Source organism: Podarcis pityusensis, assembly GCF_964106645.2.
Source record: "Podarcis pityusensis genome assembly, chromosome: 9".
NCBI lineage: Eukaryota > Metazoa > Chordata > Lepidosauria > Squamata > Lacertidae > Podarcis > Podarcis pityusensis.
In genome coordinates, this window is record NC_138034.1 from 54390428 (window position 1) to 54412168 (window position 21741).

Genomic DNA, 21741 nt, shown 5'->3' on the forward strand with positions numbered 1-21741 from the left:
AAACTACTTTCTCATGTTCCCATTCCACCTTCATTACCTTGCCAAAAAGCTTCACCACCAGACTTGATTATGTGACAACAATCTCCCATGTGTACAACTAGCCTGGAATGCATTTTGTGAGTTCCTCTTGTTGAGAAGCAGGGACAAAGGCCGTTGTGGTTTCATTTAGATTTCTGTTTCTTCCATCTATCTATGCCTAGCTAAATAAAGGTGTCTGAGGAAAGATTTCGTAGTGTTGAAAAGTGAAATGCAGCGCTGCAGACTACAGAGTGGGAGAACATAAGCAGTGCCAGTATAGTGTAACATCAACATTGTGATCTTGCTATTCTTCGTTTTGCTGTAGAAGATTGTTGAGCTTCACCTTTTCCTTAAAAGGGTTTAGGAAGGCTAGGGAACCTCAGGCCAGGGGTTGAGTGCGGCTCACGAAGCCTTTCTAGCTGCCCCTCGGAAATCTCATACCCCTCAACCTCCCTGATTTGAGCAGGACACCCCAGAATTACAGAAGCCATCCCGGCTTCTGATTGGATCCTGGAATGTCCTAATTTTGGTCTGCTGCTCTGTCGCAAGTCAGCTGGCTCACACCAGAGTGCCGGACCAAACAATGCTCATTTCTTGGTCTCATACTTTTGTGTGAATCAGCTGGCTCACACCAGAGCATTGGACCAAAATATGGTTGTTTTTTGTTCTTGCGTGCTCCCACAAGATCTAAGGAACACACAAAAACGAGCATCCCAATTTAATCAATGGGATGTTGGAGGGCATGAAATCTCCCCAGGCCACACCTCTCATTACTGCTGGTTTGCACCCCAAGAGTTTTTGCCTGACTGGAATATGCCCTTTGATCATGCTGCTTGCTTGTCTGGATGGTGGATGTAGATGGGTGTGTCCAGGCATGTACGATACTAGCTACTGCACACACACAGAAAATTCACATTTGTTGTTCCACCTGCTTTTGCCTCTGGTTCTGCCCACCACTACCATGCAACCCTGGGCCCAGTATACCTGAAGTAGTGTCTCCACCCCCATCTTTCTGCCCGGACATTGAGGTCCAGCGCCGAGGGCCTTCTGGCAGTTCCAGCACTGCGAGAAGCTAAGCCACAGGGAACCAGGCAGAGGGCCTTCTTGGTAGTGGCACCTGCCTTGTGGAACACCCTCCCATCAGATGTCAAAGAGATAAACAACTACCTGACATTTAGAAGACATCTGAAGGCAGCCCTATTCAGAGAAGTTTTTAATGTGTGACATTTTAATGTATTTTTAATCTTTGTTGGAAGCCGCCCAGAGTGGCTGGGGAAACCCAGCCAGATAGGTGGGGTACAAATAATAAATTACTATTACTATTACTATTATTACTATTACTATTACTGGGAGGTTGTCTAGAGAGAAATATGGGCCCCAGGCTGAAAAAGATTTCACATTATAAAAACTTTGAGCCGTCCAAGGCCTTTTAGGCAATCTTGTCCAAGAGTCCAGTAGAGGCTGGCCCATGAGGGGAAATGGGGCACTGCCCTACTGACTTCAGTCTGCCCTCAGCCAGTACCTACTTTCCTGCCTTCTTACAATCAGCCAAGGTGTGTGTGTGGGGGGGGGAGGTGGCCATGCCTAGCAGCTTCCTTCCCTAAGTCTCAGTGTTGCTCCTTGTAGAATTCAGCAGGGAGGATGGTGGAAAAAAACTGAATTAGTGTTGCCCTCCTTGCCCTCCACCCCACCAGTCTCCATGGGCACCAGCCACCACTGCAGCAGTCTGCTCATTGCAGGAAATCCGGAACTAAAGCATCTCCAGCAGACTGTGGCCTTGCCTCTGCTTGAGAGCCTTGTGCAAGGGTGAGCCCATCACCCCTTTAGGTAATAGGTTCCACCACAGGTTCCATCCCCTCTTATTGTCAAGCCATTTCTCCAAATATTCAGCTGAAATTTACCCTTGTGTAACTTTAAGCCCATTACATATGATCATAAGAAGAGCCTGCTGGATGAAGGCAGTGACCCATCTTGTCCAGCATTCTGTACGCATAGTGGCCACCCAGGACAGATCTATACACGGGGGCGGGGGGACTACAAATATGTCATAAATTAGATCTTTATAACAAAAGAAAAAAAACCCCTATGTGAAATTGCATAGAAAAATTTTGTGCTCTACAGCACCATCTGGCGTTGCATGTTTATAAAGCATTTAAAATGCTGTTTTTTGACTAATGTAGCTGAGTCCTCAGATACCTATGAGAAGCCTGTAAGCGGAACCTGAGCTCAACAGCAAACACTGAGTATTGCCTTCTGGAGGTAAATGAGGACAGGTCTTTGTGCTATCATATCCTTTCTCTAGCTTCTCCTTTCCAGACTAAGGACACTGTGTTCCTTAAAAAACAAAAACCCCACATTTTTCCTCATAGGATTTGTTTTCAGTTCTGCTATCTTCATCGCCATCTTCAGGATCCATTCCATGTTGCTATATCCTTTTTAAAGTGAGGCACTCAGAACTGGACAAAGTAGCCAAATAACAAATTATGTCAAACATAGAATTGTAGAGTTGGAAGGGATTGCAAGGGCCACCTAGTCTAATGCTCTGCAATGCAGGAATCTCATGCTCTACCAACTGAGCTGTCCCAGCTTTCATTGTAAAGACAGGTGGATGGGGGTATACAGGGCTTGAGCCCCATTGAGAGCATCTTGCCTAAGTACAGTGGTACCTCGGGCTAAGTACTTAATTCGTTCCGGAGGTCTGTTCTTAACCTGAAACTGTTCTTAATCTGAAGCACCACTTTAGCTAGTGGGGCCTCCCGCTGCCGCCGCTCTGCCGGAGCACAATTTCTGTTCTCATCCTGAAGCAAAGTTCTTAACCCGAGGTACTATTTCTGGGTTAGCGGAGTCTGTAACCTGAAGCGTATGTAACCTGAAGCATATGTAACCCGAGGTACCACTGTATTCTGCAAAACCTGGAACTGATGCTGACTTGATGGCTTGACCTGATATTTCAGGGGAGTTCTACTGTTCCGTAGGGACGCGGGTGGTGTTGTGGGTTAAACCACAGAGCCTAGGACTTGCCGATCAGAAGGTCGGCAGTTCGAATCCCCGTGACGGGGTGAGCTCCCATTGCTCGGTCCCTGTTCCTGCCCACCTAGCAGTTCGAAAGCATGTCAAAGTGCAAGTAGATAAATAGGTACCACTCCAGCGGGAAGGTAAACGGCGTTTCCGTGCGCTGCTCTGGTTCGCCAGAAGCGGCTTAGTCATGCTGGCCACATGATCCGGAAACTGTACACCGGCTACCTCAGGCAGTAAAGCGAGATGAGCGCCGCAACCCCAGAGTCGGCCATGACTGGACCTAATGGTCAGGGGTCCCTTTACCTTTACCTTACTACTGTTCCGTGACTATTAGTCCTCATTTTGTATACTTCTCCAATGCTAGTCACTGGGGAACAACATCAGGGCTACTGACTTTGAGCCCTGCTTATGGGTTCCCCAGAGGCATCTGGCTGACACTGTGGGAAACAGAATGCTGAACTAGGTAGGTCTTTGGTTTGATCCAGCAGAGCTGTCCTTTCATTCTTATGTTCTCCCAAAGCGGCATGCTGACTGTTCAAAATGCCAGATCTAACTCTAGGCCAGATGATAAATAACCACTCAGAGATTAAACTAAAAAGCTAACTAGCAGATGGGGGATGGGTGGGAGAGGGGGAAAGCAGAGATGAAAGACCAGTAAGATTATTAAAAGAAACAAAACCTGGATGGGGAACAAAGTGCACAGACAAGCTTCATCTTTCAGTGACTCTTTGGTGAAGCACTCAGACATGACATAAAATTAAGTGATAAAGTCTTCTTGTCACAGTGGGTATTAACAGAGCATTATGTGACTGTCGGTGACAATGATGGTGGTGGTAGTTGATGCTTCTAACAACATGCGCTGTACAGACATACTCTGAAAATGCATCCCAAAAATTGTGATCAGCTCCGCAGAATCTAAGGGACACATAATTTCGCTCCTGTTTGCTTTTTCTCTCATTTTTCTCCTGGCCATGAATTATCTCCTGGGAGGATTTATTTAGGCAACCCACTGCAAGAGGAGCACTTCTCTTGATTGTCATCCTGATTGTCCTTTGGAATTAAGTCATAGTACTAGACATAGGCATTCAAGTAATTATCACGTACCGCTAATAAGAGTTAGACAAACCACAGTGGTTTCCAGTCAGTTCTTTTGTGGCTCAGTAACTATGTTATTTCCCTGTACGAAAACCAGGAAATAGCTGCGTTTTATCAGAAGCAATGTGGTCTTGTGAGAGGAATAAATGTCCACCACAGGCAAAACTGAGATCATCAGACTCATTTTCACTTGGTACTTTGTCAACATGTCACCTCCAGTCTCCAGAAACCATTAAGCACACTCCCTACTTTTTCCTATAATAAGAGGCAAATTCATTATTACTTTATATTCCTTTAAGAAAACGGATTAATAAGCTGCCAGATCTTCCAAGTGTCCCTATTTTCCAGGGGCATCCCTGATTTAGAGAAACCACCACAGTTTCTGATTTGATCCCAAAATGTCCCACTTTTCCTTAGGATATCCCTATTTTCATTGGAGAAATGTTGGAGGGTATGGAGTTATCTGACCCCTGAGCCGTCTGAAGGCAATCCTGTACAGTCGTACCTCGGATTACAGACACTTCAGGTTACAGACTCCGCTAACCCAGAAACAGTACCTCGGGTTAAGAACTTTGCTTCAGGATGAGAACAGAAATCGTGCGGCAGCAGCAGCGGGAGGCCCCATTAGCTAAAGTTGTACCTCAGGTTAAGAACAGTTTCAGGTTAAGAACGGACCTCCAAAATGAATCTGTGTCCTCTTTCTTCTTATTGTTTTTGGTGACACATTTCCTCTTTTTTAGCGATGTGTACATGGCTGTCTTGGGGTAAGAGTGCAGTCCCATACAGTGGTATCTCGGAAGTCGAACGGAATCCGTTCCAGAAGTCTGTTTGACTTCCAAAACGTTCAGAAACCAAGGTGCGGCTTCTGATTGGCTGCAGGAAGCTCTTACAACCAATCGGAAGCTGCGGAAGCTGTGGCGGACGTTCGGGTTCCAGAGAACATTCGCAAATCAGAACACTCACTTCTGGGTTTGCGGCATTCGGGAACCAAAAAGTTCGACTCACAAGGCATTTGGGATCCAAGGTATGACTGTATGTCTACTCTGAAATAAATAGCATTGAATTCCAGACTTTTAGAAGACATCTGAAGGCAGCCCTCTTTAGGGAAGCTTTTAATGTTTGATGTATCATAGTATTTTAATATTCTTTTGGAAGCCGCCCAGAGTGGCTGGGGAAACCCAGCCAGATGGGCGGGGTATAAATAATAAATTATTATTATTATTATTATTATAATTCATTGGGACTTGTTGTTGTTTAGTCGTTTAGTCGTGTCCGACTCTTCGTGACCCCATGGACCAGAGCACGCCAGGCACTCCTGTCTTCTCATTGGGACTTACTCCATGAGTATAGGATGGTGAGCTAAGTGGGGATCAGAGGCAAATTTAGGGCAGTGTGACCAGTTCTGCTGCACTGGGCATTGCAACTATGATGTAGTGGATTGAGCAGAACAGAATGTAAGAGGCAGGGGGCGTCAAATTTTGGCCTCACACGGGGCGCCGCTGAAATTTGAAAGACCAAAGTCTGTCCCTATGGGGATAACTTGTAATCTAATCCATGAGGAAGCCTTTACACAGCTCACATGATTCTGACTTTTTGGCTGGGTTATGGTGAATGGGTGGGTGGGGAGCTCTGTGACTTCACCCTGAATTCACTGTTCTTGCAAATACGCTTTCTTTCACTGCAAGCTCTTTATAATTGAAGTATGTCGCAAACACTCCTTGTGTTCTAGCAAGGGAGACAAGACTCCAACATCTGATTGTTTTAAAATACAGATACGAAGTAAAAGCTTTCCAGGGAGTCTCTGGGGAGTTTTTCTCTCATTCTGTGCCATGGCATGTACTTTTTGGATCATTCCTCAAGGAATATTGTGTGCCAGCCAAGTCATGAAGAGACCTAGACATGAAATGAAGAAGGGGCCTCTAGCAATAGCATCTTAAGTTGTGCTTGCAATATCAAGGGCTTTGAATGAACCATAAGGATACCCCAGGGAAATTATAAAGTCATAAGGCAAAGCCAGAAGTCCTGGATGCAAGCAGCAGCCAGTCTGTGGTAAAATGAACCAATCTATTTTCCATTTCCAAATACTAGCAATAACAACAGTTGGATTTGTTGGAAAAGATCTCCACGAAGCTCAAAAGCTTATGTGTTCCCACTAGCAGAACTTGTAACCCACCACTTTAAGAGAGTTGATTTCCTAACACATCTCCCTCACAAATATTTATCTTTCTGCCTGGTGTCTTTATCTTTCCATAGATATTTTCAGAAGGTTTATGTCAAGTGACCTGAACGGGAAAGGTCTGCCACAGGGGATAGTCTTGCCATGTCAAGAACAGGCCTGCCATCTTTCTGATCTTTCTAATTCTGACTGCACAGCAGTGGTGGGAAACCTCTTTCTGCCCAAGGGGGCCATGCACTCTTCTGGGTAACCTTCTGGGGTCCACATGACAGTGGTGGACAAGAGGAAAAATGGGTGGATAAATAAATGTGAATTTTACCCTTGTACAGAAGGCTAGTTCTTATCCACACTTACATCCTGTCTCTGTGCTCCATTCAGGCAATCAAGTGATGTGATCAGAATTCATCCAGCTAGTCAGAAACATTCAAGGAAGGTGCAACACAGGACCAGCAAGGCAATGTAGCATGGCCCTTCTTATGGTCTTATCTGGTTGCATGGCATATTGCTCAACTGTCCCAGGAAAACCGGGACATCCTCTCTCTTTTTCACGTGAGAGCATGGCAGCCATTTTGGGCACCACAAACTCGCTCCAAAAAAGTGCTTTTTTGGGGGGGGGGGCACAAATTATTATTATTATTATTATTATTATTATTATTATTATTATATACAAAATTAAAATTATAATAATACCACAACACATCCACAATTAAAAGATCCCTCCGAATCTCTGGACTTCCCACCTTCCCCTCCATGGTTTCTGTTGTTAAACCTTTTCTACTGCATCTTTTTTCAATAATCCATACTCCTTTATAGTCTTATCTCTCATTACAGTACAAGTGTTGTTGCAATACTGCTAGTGTTTTCAACTGCTTACAGCGGTCTCCAAGATAAATTATATCCCCCCCCCCATTTCTTAAAGTTTTGGTCTTCCTGGTTCCTGAGCTTTCTGGTCAGTTTTGCCATTTCGGCATAGTCCAACAATTTAATTTGCCATTCTTCTCTGGTAGGGACTTTATCTTCTTTCCATCTTAGGGGCAGGGGTGGAGGAAGGGGGTGTGCGGTGGGTGCTGTCCACCCCATGTGTCACCACAGAGGGGGGTGACAAAATACTGGGCGGCAGTCACCGTGGGGCCTGCAGCGCACCCGAGCCACGCGTTTCTCTTGGGAGAGACATGGTGGCTTGGGCACGCGCAGGTTCCACACTGCCCAAACGGTCCGCCCGCTGCCCAGCCGTAGGGCAACTGAGTGGGAGGAGGCAGGCAGACCCCTCGGAGGCCCCACGGTGCACCCCGCCTCTATGGGTGGCTCACCCCACCCTTGCCCCACCCCAGACACCCAAGCAGCTTCCTCCACGGCTGCTCAGCCCCCCCATCTCACCTGTTGATGGATCTCAACCAAAACTCTCTGCTACCTGCTGCTTAGTCTGTGTAGTCCAGGATGATGACTCAGGAACATAACTTGCTGACCGGTAACTTGATTTGTATTTGCTTTTATTATATACAGAGTATAGCACAGCTTTGTACAAGTTACTATATACACAGACTCGATTCAAACTCGACACACCAACCTCTGAACTCCAACACCAAACTACTGTGTCATGCTGCTTATAAGGGAAAACTTTTAGCCAATCATCACCTGTTGCTAGGCTCCCCTGTCTCCAAGCAGACTTTCTCACGTAGCCTTGCTTAACTTGCCTTCTTGCCAACTCACTAACTGTCCACTTCAAAGCTGCAGTTTCTCACAAACCTGCTCAGGGGCCCCCCCACAATCTCACCCAGGTCATGTGGCTCACATGGGAGCACAGTCCCGGAAGACAGTGCCCTGGTTTGTCACCTCGTTGACACCTGTGTTGAAAGGTATGGCATGGGTGTCTTGTTTGTGTGGAGTCCCTATACAGGAGCAAGTGTGTGTTCATGTGTTGGCATTTCTCAGCAGACAAGCACACTCCACTGGCAGAAAGAAGTTTCTATATTGGGGACAGGGCTCAAAGTGCTGTCTTGCTCCATAGTCACCGTGGAAATGCCCTACATGTGAGTAATACAGGAATAGAGTTTAAAGAGCACGACAAAAACCCAAACAACAGGACGGTGCTAAATATTCGATAGAATTAAGTTTATATAGTCACAGAGAGCCCTTTCCCAATATTGCCACACAATTTGCAGTGCGATCCTAGTAAGAAGAAAATCTTCTCAAATTCAGTGGGGCTTTCTCTTTGGTACATTTCCAGCCATAAAGTTAGTTATGTGAACCCAGCAGACAATAACAGGGCAGAGCTTGCTCATTTATGGTTATTGGGGGATGGACAGACGGACAGAATGTTTCACGATATATAGCTTTTGATGGCTGAGCTCTTGTATATGGACTGGTTTCTTTTGCTGCATGAGAATATCAAGATGCTTCTTGAGAAATTAATATATTCCCAGTAGTTTGAGACACCACCAAAGAACAGCTGGTTCTCTTAAATCCAGCATCTCCAGGCAGATTGTTGGAATATAGATCAAACTCCACCCTGTTAAGAGAGGGGGGGGGATCATAAAGTGACACAAACCAATGAAATCTGTAATGTAAAGTTAAGGCTCCCTCCCCGATATTTTTCTTTCATTCACACACACATTTTTTTTAAAAAATCTATCCATCTAGTCTTTTCAGCTTCTTGAGTTAATGACAAGACCTTGCCAACAACCCAAGAAGTTACGGTAATTATCTTTTTAAAACACTCTATTTTTAATGTATATATTCTTAAAAATGAATCTTCTGGGTGTCTCTTACACTCTCCTCATAGTGTTTCCTGCTCTCTTCAAATTAAGAAGCACCCTGCTGGGATTCTCACAAGCCCACTGGTTCTCATTGCCAAATTTTCTAGATCAAAGACACTGTAATAAATTCAGATAAGTGTTTTAACTTTATAATGTTTTGCCAAAATGGGGCTCGTTGGTAGAGGAGGAGATTTATGTGAGAACATTAGGAGGCATTTCCATGTACAGAAACCGAAGAGGGTAAAACGCTGGAACTTAACTGATTAATAACATTTTCTATGCAACGTTAATAGCTTTTAAGTACTCATCTATGAATGCAAAGCTTTTGTGGTTTGTCATTTGTTTCTAAACGTAGATCAGGGCCAGCTAGGCTCAACCATGTCAAATACACGAAAGAGAAATCTGATTACTTATGGTCTTTTGAATGATAGGCATGCTGTATAATGGGAGCTCTGTTAATTTATCCAGATATTAAAGATTTGTGGGAAAACTGTAAGATGGCTTCTTGCTAACTTCCTGCTGGCAAATAAATAGTAAATTTCACATTCCATGCGTGTGGATATTGCCATAAAATAGTTTAGTCACCAGTTGCTCTGTATTGCTTTATCTGAATACTCAGGTATTGTTATCTTAATCCTCTGTCTGAAAATGATGATGAATAGACGAGGCTAAATGATCTGAAGCTGAATCATGACACAAATGAAACTGATGGGAAATTCTAAAGCCTGTGAGGTGGTACATAACCCCAGTCAAGCTTGCAAAAATTTATCACTTGCCCGATAATAAATGTTGGAAATGTAAAGAAACTGAAGGTACATTTTTTCACCTTTGGTGGACGTGCCCAAAGATTAAGGCTTTCTGGGAAATGATATATAATGAATTAAAAAAGGTATTTAAGTATACCTTCCCTAAGAAACCAGAGGCCTTTCTCCTGGGCATAGTCGGCCAAATGGTGTTAAAAGAGGATAGAACTTTCTTTATGTATGCAGCAACAGCAGCAAGAATACTCATCGCAAAGTATTGGAAGACACAAGAACTTCCCACGCTGGAGGAATGGCAGATGAAACTCATGGACTATATGGAATTGGCGGAAATGACTGGTAGAATCCGTGACCAGGGAGAAGAGTCGATGGAGGAAGATTGGAAGAAATTTAAAGACTATCTTCAGAAACATTGCAAAATTAAAGAATGTTAGAGTGATGTTGGACTGAAAATAAGCGGTTTCGTGCTGTACAGGTTAAAGTTAATGATAGACTAAGATTAAAGATTAGGATTAAAGATGTTTAAAGAAATGGAAATTTGACATTAAGAGGGAAAATTTTAACGTTATATGATACCAAGACTAAAGATCAGGTTTAAAGAAATTGAAGTTATATATTTCAATATTTTATTAAAGTTAAAGATTGGGATTAAAAAAGTGGAAAAGAAATTGCTGGACAAATAATTTGGATTGGAATACAAAAGAGGGAGGTATGAGGAAGTCCAGAAAATAAGTAACTAAAAAACGGAAATGGAAAAGAGATACTGTTTTTAATTGTTATGTTCTTTGTACTTTTATTGTTGAATCTTGCTTTTTTTTTCTTTTTTTGTGTTTTTGTTATATGTATTGTGTATGTTTTTCTTTTCTTTCTTTGTTGTTTAAAACTTTAATAAAAATTATTTTTTTAAAAAAAGGAAATTCTAAAGCCTGTGAATGTATTGTTGTTATGCTTGCACAGGGTGGGGTGCTCAGGGGCAGAGGAAGGGGGTGCGGTGGGGACGGTCCACCCCGGGTGTCACCACTGAGGGGGGTGACAAAATGCCAGGTGGCACTCACCGTAGAGCCTGCAACACGCCCAAGCCACACGTCTCTCCTGGGAGTGACGCGTGGCATGGGTGCCCGCAGATTCCGCGCTGCCCCAAACGGTCCACCCACTGCCTCCCTCCCAGCTGTAGGGCGGCTGAGTGGGAGGAGGCAGGCAGACTCCTTGGAGGCCCCACGGAGTGTCCTGCCCCAGCTCACCCCACCCCAGGGGTGGCTGGCCCCGCCCCTGGATGCATACCACCCCAGGCGCCCAATCGGCTTGCTCCACCGCTGGGGTTGCTCCCTCTGTCACAGCAGGTTCAAATCCTGAGGTTCTCCTGGATCCTGCTTTGTTCCTGGAAAGCTAGATATCATAAGTGGCCAGGAGTCTTTGGGATACAATTATTGCTGGAAGCCAAATGCTCTACAAGCTGAACAAAGGCTGAAAATTCACACACACTTTCCTTGGAGTAATCCTGGTTGAAGGCATTAGGACTTGCTTCTGAGGACTACATACAGTATAAGGCTTCATAGTTGCTAGGAAAGTGTGGCATATCATTCTAAAGTCTCTTGTCACCACAACTTAGTTTCAGTGGGACATGTACAATTAACTTTCTTTTTTCCTGCCTTTAGGGCCAATGTAGTGGGAATCACTTTGATCCTGCTGTGTATTGCATGTGCATGCCATGCCTTCATGCATACAAAGAAATCTGTTCAAATGTACTATACATAGGGGTAATGTTTTATCTGTAAAATATAAGCAATATGAAATGACCAATACAACTTACATTTGCAACACCTGTCCATGTATGTAACCTGGAATGATTTTCTTCCTTATATGTCTTATTCTCTGAAAAACCACTTGACACTCTCTGTTTACCCTCCATGTACAAATTATCAAAGCAAGCCATGTGATTTGAGTTTGAATCAAATAGTTAGAAACATGTGAAATTTGCACTGTTTATTCAATTTGAAGAGCATGGTGTCTGTGTGTGTGTGTGTGTGTGTGTGTGTGTGTGTGTTTAAGGATTGGACTCTGAATTTCCTGCTGTCATGTTCTGGTTCATATGAATTTATTAACTGGTGACTAATTCTGAGAGCAAATGAGTCTTGCCACTTGACAAGATGCTTTCAGCCCAAGTTGTCTGCCTTCCATTGGTTGGAGAAACACAAAGGGGCACCAAAAATATTTGTGGGTACATATTTTCAGTAAAACAGCAATCCATCTGACCCTGAATGGCTTTCTGATCCAATGCAACTTCCATATCTCTGATAGTCTTCTAATACATAGGATACTTTTGGACTGCAAGTTTTTGTGCCATCAGTTATGACCAATAAAGATTACAGGGTCATAAATCGAGGACTTGGAGTGTCATTAAACTTTTACAGTTTGAATGCCATTCAAGTTTCACATCTGGAATTACCCTGGGTTGTACTCTAACTTGTTTCTTCATTTGTTCCATTTTATATTTGGCAAGGTATTCTTAATGAATCACTGCATTCTTTTCTTCCTACCACCCAGGCTTACCCTTGCACCAATGACAAGGAGTGTGAAGTTGGGAAATACTGCCACAGTCCCCATCAAGCGACGTCTGCCTGCATGATTTGTAGGAGGAAAAAGAAGCGTTGTCACAGAGACGGCATGTGCTGCCCTGGGAACCGCTGCAACAATGGTATCTACTATATGCACCACTTTGATGCCCTTTTAACAACATGAATGGCTCAATGTATTAACTCTCCGTCAACGCTCAGCCCACATACTCTAGAACTGCGCAGTCAATAAGTAGGGAAGTCTAGAATCACAAAAACTGATGTCTACAGGATCGATTGGGCAGTCACTGTTGATTATGGCAAACAGCCAGCATATTAAACCAGAATTTCTGCATAACTCTCTACATAAACAATAAAAACAATCAATATGGGGTTTTACAATCAATATACTAATTAAGTGTACTTGAAATACATGTGTCTACAGGATCTGTCTGTGGATTCATCTAACAATCATAGATATAAGCCCTCTTCGGGTGCTCAACCTGCTCATGTGAGGGCTAAAGTGGGAAGGGATGGGGTGAATGCATCAAACCTGCCCCCAGTACTGACAAGTGAGTCTCCTTCATCCCTGACCTTCGCTTATTTAACATGAAGATCTGAAATGGACTTGGAAGCACATTTGGCTAATCTCCTCCATATTAGAAACCCCGTTAAGGCAGGGTTCTCAGAGGCAAGGAGGCATAAAAGCATGTTCTCTCAAACTGGAGACAGACTTAGTGAAGGGACGAGCCCTGTTGATTTGCCAATGGTAAAACAAAGTAAAATTAACTTTTTAAAAAAATTAAAGAAAGGTTAGCTTGTCAAATTTGAAATACCAAATTTAAGTACCTATGTACTGATTGTTAGGTGAATCAATAGACAGATCCTGTAGACCTAATGTTTGTTGCTTTACTGTAGTTTTATAATTGTTAGAAGCCTCCCAGAGTGGCTGGGGAAACCCAGTCAGATGGGCAGCATTTAAATGAATTATTATTATTAACAATTATAATCTCATCTCAGTCACAAACTCATGAGGTTGATTTAGGCAAGCCTCTCAATACCCCCAACTGCTAGATGGGAAAATTTAATACTGGCCAGCGTTTACAAGACTGGGTGAAGCACTGCGGAGATACCGAATACAAAACGATCTACCATACCAAGGGTAGTCAAGGTGGTGCCCTCCAGGTGTTTCAGACCACATTAATACTAAAAAATGCTAAGTTGTCTGCCATGTTAAAGAGACCTGACTGGACTTAACTTAAACTGGACTTACCTTGGGGATTTAGTGCCACCTGTCTCATGCTGTGGAATACTCTTCCAGCAGAGATTCAATGGGCATCCTCACTTTTGACTTTCAGGCGTCTCTTGAGGACTTTTTTATGCCTTTGCAGCTAGCTAGCTAGCTATTTATTTATTTAGCCAGCCAGCCACTTTAATGGTTATCTGTAGGATTTTAATGGTGTAACCCTGATATTTCATGATTCCTATACTGTCATATAAACAAACAAACAAACAAACAAACAAACAAATAAATAAATGACAATATAGGAAAATAAATAAATGAATAAATAAGTAAGTAAGTGTACTTTCTTTCAGCAAAGAGGCTCTTCTCTGTGTCATTCTGTGAAAATTGCCCTCTGCCATACTATTCCCCCAAGAGCCCGTCCATTGTAACTCATTCTGTTCATCTTTCTAGGTATTTGTATACCAGTAACTGAGAGCATTCTTACTCCCCACATCCCAGCCTTGGAAGTACCTCGCAACAAGAAAAATAATCATTATCCCACTAAGGACTTGGGATGGCAAAATCTTGGGAAAGGGCAGACCAAGCTGACACACACAAAGGGTAAGGCCCTGTTGTCCATAAACTGCCTTGAGGAGATGGTCTTCTGAAAAGCTTTTTGCTGTGAAATGTTTAACATTGTCATTAGAGAGAGAGAGTGCAGTATGGCTGTACCTGGCTTCCCATTTTGTTTGCCCTCTTCCTCTGGGACTAATCCTCTGGGACTCATACCAAGTCAGATCACTGGTCCACTGAGCTCAGTGTTGTCCTATCTAGTAGCGGGTCTGCAAGGTTTCCAACCTAAGCCATTTCCAGCTCTACCACTGAGCTGCAGCCTCTTCCTCTGAAAGGAGAAAGGGAAGGCAAACATTGGCTGCCCCTCTTCTACCTTTCTCCTGCCACTGTTTACTCACTCAGAGACAGCAGGTAAACAAACAAGTAAACATGGAGGAGGAGCATCAGGGTGAGGGCATGACATCAGTTGGCAATGAGTTCCCTTGAGCAGGTGAACCAGCGTAGCTTTGAGTTCAAATCAAACTCCATGAATGGTCTTGGGCACATGCTCATATATTCTACTTAATTATTTGAAGCATTTCTATCATTTATCAAAAAAATTCTAGCTGCTTACGAAATTATTAAAGACAATGAATGCAATGACAAGCAATAATTCAAAGATTAGTAAAAACTATATTGCATGGTAAGACCGAAAGCAGGTTAGAAACAAATCAATTTAAAGAAGGGGATAAAAAAAATGCCATTGGAAGAACACGAACAATGGTGAACTACTTTTTAGGGGTGGTTGTTGTTTAGTCGTTTAGTCATGTCCGACTCTTTGTGACCCCATGGACCAGAGCACGCCAGGCACTTCTGTATTCCACTGCCTCCCACAGTTCGGTCAAACTCATGCTGGTAGCTTCAAGAACACTGTCCAGCCATCTTGTCCTCTGTCATCCCCTTCTCCTTGTGCCCTCCATCTTTCCCAACATCAGGGTCTTTTCCAGGGAGTCTTCTCTTCTCATGAGGTGGCCAAAGTACTGGAGCCTCAGCTTCAGGATCTGTCCTTCCAGTGAGCACTCAGGGCTGATTTCCTTCAGAATGGATAGGTTTGATCTTCTTGCAGTCCATGGGACTCTCAAGAGTCTCCTCCAGCACCATAATTCAAAAGCATTAATTCCTCAGCGATCAGCCTTCTTTATGGTCCAGCTCTCACTTCCAGACATCACTACTGGGAATACCATAGCTTTAGCTATACGGACCTTTGTTGGCAAGGTGATTTCTCTGCTTTTTAAGATGCTGTTTAGGGGTTAGCCAAGCCAAAAAGAGACACCTGCCCCCAAAGCCAGCTTAGTAACAGCTTGTGTTGTACTGATGTGAACCCTCTTAAGCATGCAACCTTTTGCGTATGAAAGCTCATACTGTAATAAACTGGTTAGTGTCTAAGAGGAGCCAAGGAAGGGTGTGTGCACACCACAGAATTTGGGTGGTTGGAACTGTGTCCACAATGACCTAAAAGTGCAGTCCTGCAATGCAAGTGCATTTACTCAGAAGAAAGCCCTGCTGCATCCTACGGGGCTTATGCCCTGAAAAGTGAGCATATGATTGCAGTTATAGCCACCTATGTAACTATTTGCAGCCTTTTGTTTAGGCTAGGATTTCTCTCTCTCTCTCTCTCCCTTCCCATTTCCCCATGTTTTCGTTCTGTTCCTCTGTGTACTTTTAAGAATTAAAACAGCATGCTCCCACTCCCCCCTTTTCAGTAAATGGTATTTACTGTGGAAAAGTCGTGCAGCACATTGCTTGAAAGGATCAAATGACACATTTGTAATGCACCTCTTTGGTACATAAACAAGACACCCACACCAAGCAAGCGAGCGATGACTTGGAACAGCCCAAGGAGTGCCGCTGCAGAGACATATCTTAACTTTCTGTGGCCACCTGATTTGAAAGAAGAATCATCCCCACTTTTGTGATGTCTCGTGCCTTGGCAAGGGAAGCTTGTTTGTTTGTTTATGAGTGTTGCATCCAACGATAATCCAATTCCAAGAAGATTCATTGAAATTAGTGAACCTCAGTCACGTCTAGTAGTTTCAATGCGTCATCTCTCAGTAGAACTAACTTTGGCTACAACTCTTTATATCCCATACTTCCATGGCAAAAACAATGTTCGGGGTGGGTTATAACGTATTTCTCAAAACCCCAAAATGCCATGTGAGTGTTTTGCAATGTGCATTTCGTAATCTTTAGTTTCACAAGATGCAGAACTACTCCATTCTAGCGTACTGAATTAATCAGTTGCTTGTATACAGCGATAGCGATACATACATTCAGCAATGAGTTTCCTTCATAAATATGACGGGAAAGAATGAGGTCTTTTTTAATTGATCAAAGCTGCAGTCCTAAGCACACTTACCTGGATAGGCCCCACTGAAGAAAGTTCTACCTCTCTTTCGAATCAGAACCAGTGAAGGCAGTGAATGTCCTGTGTGAGTGTCTGGAGGCAGTTGGAGGATGCATGGCGGCTAACAGATTGAGGTTAAATCCTGACAAGACAGAAGTACTGTTTTGGGGGACAGGAGGTGGGTGGGTATGGAGGACTCCCTGGTCCTGAATGGGGTAACTGTGCCCCTAAGGACCAGGTGTGCAGCCTGGGAGTCATTTTGGACTCACAGCTGTCCATGGAGGTGCAGGTCAGTTCTGTATCCAGGGCAGCTGTCTACCAGCTCCATCTGGTACGCAGGCTGAGACCCTACCTGCCCGCAGACTGTCTCACCAGCATGGTGCATGCTCTAGTTATCTCCCACTTGTACTACTGCAATGTGCTCTACATGGGGCTACCTTTGAAGGTGACCCAGAAACTACAATTAATCCAGAATGTGGCAGGTAGACTGGTGATTGGGGGCGGCCGCCGAGGCCATATAATACCGGTCATGAAAGACCTACATTGGCTCCCAGTACGTTTCCGAACACAATTCAAAGTATTGGTGTTGACCTTTAAAGCCCTAAACAGCTTCGGCCCAGTATACCTGAAAGAGCGTCTCCACCCCCATCATTCTTCCTGGACACTGAGGTCCAGTGCCAAGGGCCTTCTGTCAGTTCCCTCACTGCGAGAAGTGAGGTTACAGGGAACCAGGCAGCGGGCCTTCTCGGTAGTGGTACCCATCCTGTGGAACACCCTTCCACCAGATGTCAAGGAAATAAACAACTATCTGACTTTTAGAAGACATCTGAAGGCAGCCCTGTTTAGGGAAGTTTTTAATGTTTGATTCTATTTTTAATATTTGGTTGGTAGATGCCCAGAGTGGCTGGGGAAACCCAGCCAGATGGGTGGGGTATAAATAATAATAACAATAATAATAATAATTAATAATAATAATAATAATTAGCAACCTACATGCATAGGACTGGACTAGTAGGTTGCAGTCTTAGACACACTTACCAGCATTAAAGTCTGTGTCACCTTTGAGTAAAATTGCCTGGAAAAGGTGCTAAAGAACATAAAAAGAGGCTGCTGGATCAGGCCAATGGCCTATCTAGTCCAGCATCCTGTTCTCACAGTGGTCAAACAGATGCTTGTGGGAAACCTGCAAGCAGGATCTGAGCACAAGAGCACACTCTCACCATAACCATAATGGCCAGGAGTCATGAATTTGTCTAATCCTCTTTAAAGTCATCCAAACTGGATCCTTCCAGCTGGTGGGTAAGCCTATAGCACAAAATTTCATCGCAGGTCCCACTTCTGGCATTGTTTCTCCCTAAATTGTATTGTGTTGCGAGTTTTGTTTTTAGAAAGCCCATGTTTGATTCCTTTCCGTGCTCTTCTTCCCTGTATATTAACTATGCAATTGCTTTCTTTAGGCCATGAAGGAGACTCCTGCTTAAGGTCTTCCGACTGCACTGAGGGCTTTTGTTGTGCTCGCCATTTCTGGACCAAAATTTGCAAGCCCGTCTTGCACCAGGGGGAGGTGTGCACCAAGCAACGCAAGAAGGGGTCCCACGGCTTGGAGATTTTCCAGCGATGTGACTGTGCCAAAGGGCTGTCATGCAAAATCTGGAAAGACGCCACTTACTCTTCCAAAGCGAGGCTTCACGTGTGCCAGAAGATCTGATGGTGGACTGGGAGACTGTCATTCACAGGCCGTGAAGAACTGGCAAAATGTACACATTGCAGCATCGTAGAATGCAAGGATTGTAAATAAGAAACAAATTGCCAAAGTGTCCATTGTCGTGAGAAGAAACAACACCCCAAACTGAATTATATTTCTGCCCTGGAGGTGAATACGGTGGCAGCTGGCCTTTGATTTGTGACGTGGTGCCTCTCTGCCAATGCTGCCAGACATTTGTGGAAAAGCGCCGCGCCAATGACATTTGACATTTAACTCATGTTTGACGTATGGCTTTGTGAATTCTCCACATTGGTTGTGGTTAGGTCCCCCCCCCCCATTATGATTGTAAAATATTGCTATATGACATATTTACAACACAAAGCAGTGCTTTGCCAAATGACTTTTCTATCGGCACCTTCTTGGGTACTGAACAAAAAACCATGTTAGTAAACTGAAGCTATCAGAGGCCAAGGGGAAAATTACCATACATGTCTTTATCTGTTAACATTACCCATGAACAACCAAAGGCTGTCACCTGAATGAGAAATCTTTTCCTGCCAAACAAGGGCTACATATGGAAGACTGCAGTGCAAATAGAAAAATCTCACTCATTTCACAAACACACACAAACACACACAAACACACACAACACACGTGCCTGGCAAAATCTGCCTTGAACAGAGGTAATAAAGCAGGCATGATGTTTTTGATTTGCATACTGTTAAGCATTTGGACCACAACACCCAAATAATTTTATCTTCATAGCCAATGGCTTCTTTTTGTCTCAGTTTACTGCTAGCACACAGGGGGCTAACAAAGAAAAAAGCAAAGTGTCCATGAATGCATTCTGAGCAGAATTGTATGCTGAGCTGCTAGCTGTAAATAGTGGGGAATTGTGGGTTGTATTGTGAACTGTTTTTCAGCTTTGCCTCTGGCGGAGGCATCCAGCGTCCATTGACTGTGTGTACTACTAAATAACAGCATCAACAGGGCTTTCAGTACAGATCTTCTGTGGTTTGGAGAACTTAAAATGGAAGCATCCTATGCCAGCAGCAACAGGGGTGGAATGAAAAGAAAACAAGATGGACATGGAGGCCCAAAGTGTGATCAGCAAATGACATCACATGATACAATATAACAACTCAGACTTGCAAATATTTGGAATGTGGATATTATCACTAGATACTGGATTCCCATTGACTGTAGTGGATACCAGTGTTCACTATCACCGCCACAGTATTAATGGACTGACAAAGATGAATGGTGACCTGTTCAATCATTCTACCACCACCCTTCTAACATTCTTGCATTTTCTTTTACTATACTCACTTATTTTTCAAATGTGTTATTTGTGTAAGCATTGGAGCCTTGAAAAGGGGTAGGATCACTCTCCAGGAAATATTGTTGATTGGAGAAGAGAAGGGTATTCCTTTTTTAAATGCTACTCAGAGGCGGGGTGTGTGTGTGTGTGTGTGTGTGTGTGTGTGTGTGTGTGTTAGACTGAGTTTTTTCCTGCTACCATGTGCCATTTGCAACAGCAGTGTGATCGTATCTATGTGAAAATGACGCATCTGAAGCAGTCTAATGAAAAAGGGGTTCCCTGGCTATCTCATTTTCCACAAGCCATATTTTCCCCGCTTCCCATAGCCACCTTATGACAATGTGCCATTAAAATTATGGTCTATTTGTAACCAGTATCGAAATTTCTCAGTAAACGCAAGCCTTATGCTACATTTTCTTTATCTCTATTTTTTTAAAAAGTAACTCTCATATATTTGTGAATAAGGAGAATGATTTATCATGTCATTATCAAACCACAGGGTTGGAAGGTACCTAAAATTATCTAGGAGCATGTGTCTACACTACAAATAGAAACTGGATTTGAACCAGTCCATTTGCCAAGGCTTCTTTACTAACTGTCCTTTAGGGAGAGTGCTGAAAATTATTCTAAGATTCTACTTTGATGGACTTCAAAGAAAGCCATGACAATGAAATAGTTTTAAGAGCATAGTGCATATATATCCTGGGTCCAGCCCTTTGACCTCAACACCACTGAACAATATTCAGGATAGGGCATGGAACCTGTGGCCTGCCTAGTGCTACTGGACTACCAATGGCTATCCTCCTTGACCCTTGGCCATGCTGTCTGGGCTGATGAGTGTTGAAGTCCAGCAACATTTGGAGGACCAGCGGCTTGGGGAGCATATTGAGTGAGAAAACAGTGGTGGGAAAATGGCAGACTGACCTCTCTCTTTCCATGCACAACTTCATTCGAAAATTCAGCCTTCTGGTTCTTTTTCATTGAAAAACAGCTAGGTCTTCATTTCTAGCATTTGTGTACAACATGTAGTTTGCCTGTTGATAGCAACATATCAGTAGCTAAGAACAGAAGCAAACTAACTAAGATTAGGCCAGAGGGATTATGCCCATGGTTATATTTTTCTAAATAATAATATTATTTAGAAAGGACTATGTAAACTCCAAAAAGCAAAGGCTTAATTCTGTATCTCACTGGGACTTATTTTAAGGCTGAGTACAGGAAACTGTAATTGGCTTACTTTAGTGGAGAGGTGGGAAACCTCTTCCGCCTCTCTTACCATTGTCTCTGTGCTGTCTAGGGGTAGAGAGCCCCAGTTTCCTCCCCACTGCATCACATGGAGAACTACAGGTTTCCGCCATGGCTCTACTGCAATGAAAACAAGACTAAGGCTGGAAAAATGTACAGTTTCAATAAGACATTTTCATTTCTGACCGCCCTTAAGGGATGGAAGTGCGTATCTGAAATCCTTTTGCCTCTGTGAGACTACAGGAAGGAGTTGGTGTCCCTCAGCGCAGCCAAAGTAAAGCTCCCACTCATTTAAGCATTATCTGATGGCTTCTGCATGCCCTTCCCATAACTCTCCTGCAAGAACTAGCATTTGAAGTAATTTATTTACAGGAAATGTTTAATGAGATGTATTTTCTTATAGAAGATATTTCGTACAGAAAGCTTTTTGCAGCAAACTATACTTGCAACTTGTCGACTTTGTAATTTAGAAAGAAATGTATAAAAAGATTAAATATATTAAAATGTCCCTTTGCCCACATTTGTCTTTGTATTTTTTGCTCATTTCCTCACATTCGGGGCGTTGCCAATGCAGCACCTGAGGCCCTCCCTGTACCCACAGAGTCCTCTTCCACTGCTGAAACAATTAAAAAACAAAGATCACTTGAGCTGTCACCCTAAAATGGGGTTGCGTCCAGTATTGGACCACTTTGACCGGATTTCCCCAGCCGATGTGGACAGACTTCTCCGAGCTGGAAAGCCCACCACCTGTCCTCTCGACCCGTGCCCGTCTTGGCTGATTAGAGCGTGTCCAGACGAGGTGCGGGCCCCCCTGGGGGATATCATCAATTTGTCCCTTGGCACCGGGATATTCCCAGGGGAACTGAAGGAGGCAGTGGTGCGCCCGCTCTTAAAGAAAACATCATTAGAACCC

The 21741-nt window shown here is 43.6% G+C and overlaps 1 protein-coding gene across 1 annotated transcript in view; it reads left to right on the forward strand.

Moving 5' to 3' along the window:
- The window catches only part of DKK2 (dickkopf WNT signaling pathway inhibitor 2), a 59845-nt gene extending 38497 nt beyond the window's left edge, over positions 1–21348 (forward strand). The window contains exons 2-4 of the mRNA XM_081020411.1: positions 12369–12519; positions 14073–14222; positions 18015–21348. Coding sequence (XP_080876537.1) covers positions 12369–12519; positions 14073–14222; positions 18015–18265 — 552 coding nt within the window. The 3' untranslated portion in view covers positions 18266–21348. The remainder of the gene's footprint in view (positions 1–12368; positions 12520–14072; positions 14223–18014) is intronic.
- The last annotated feature ends 393 nt before the right edge of the window (positions 21349–21741 follow it).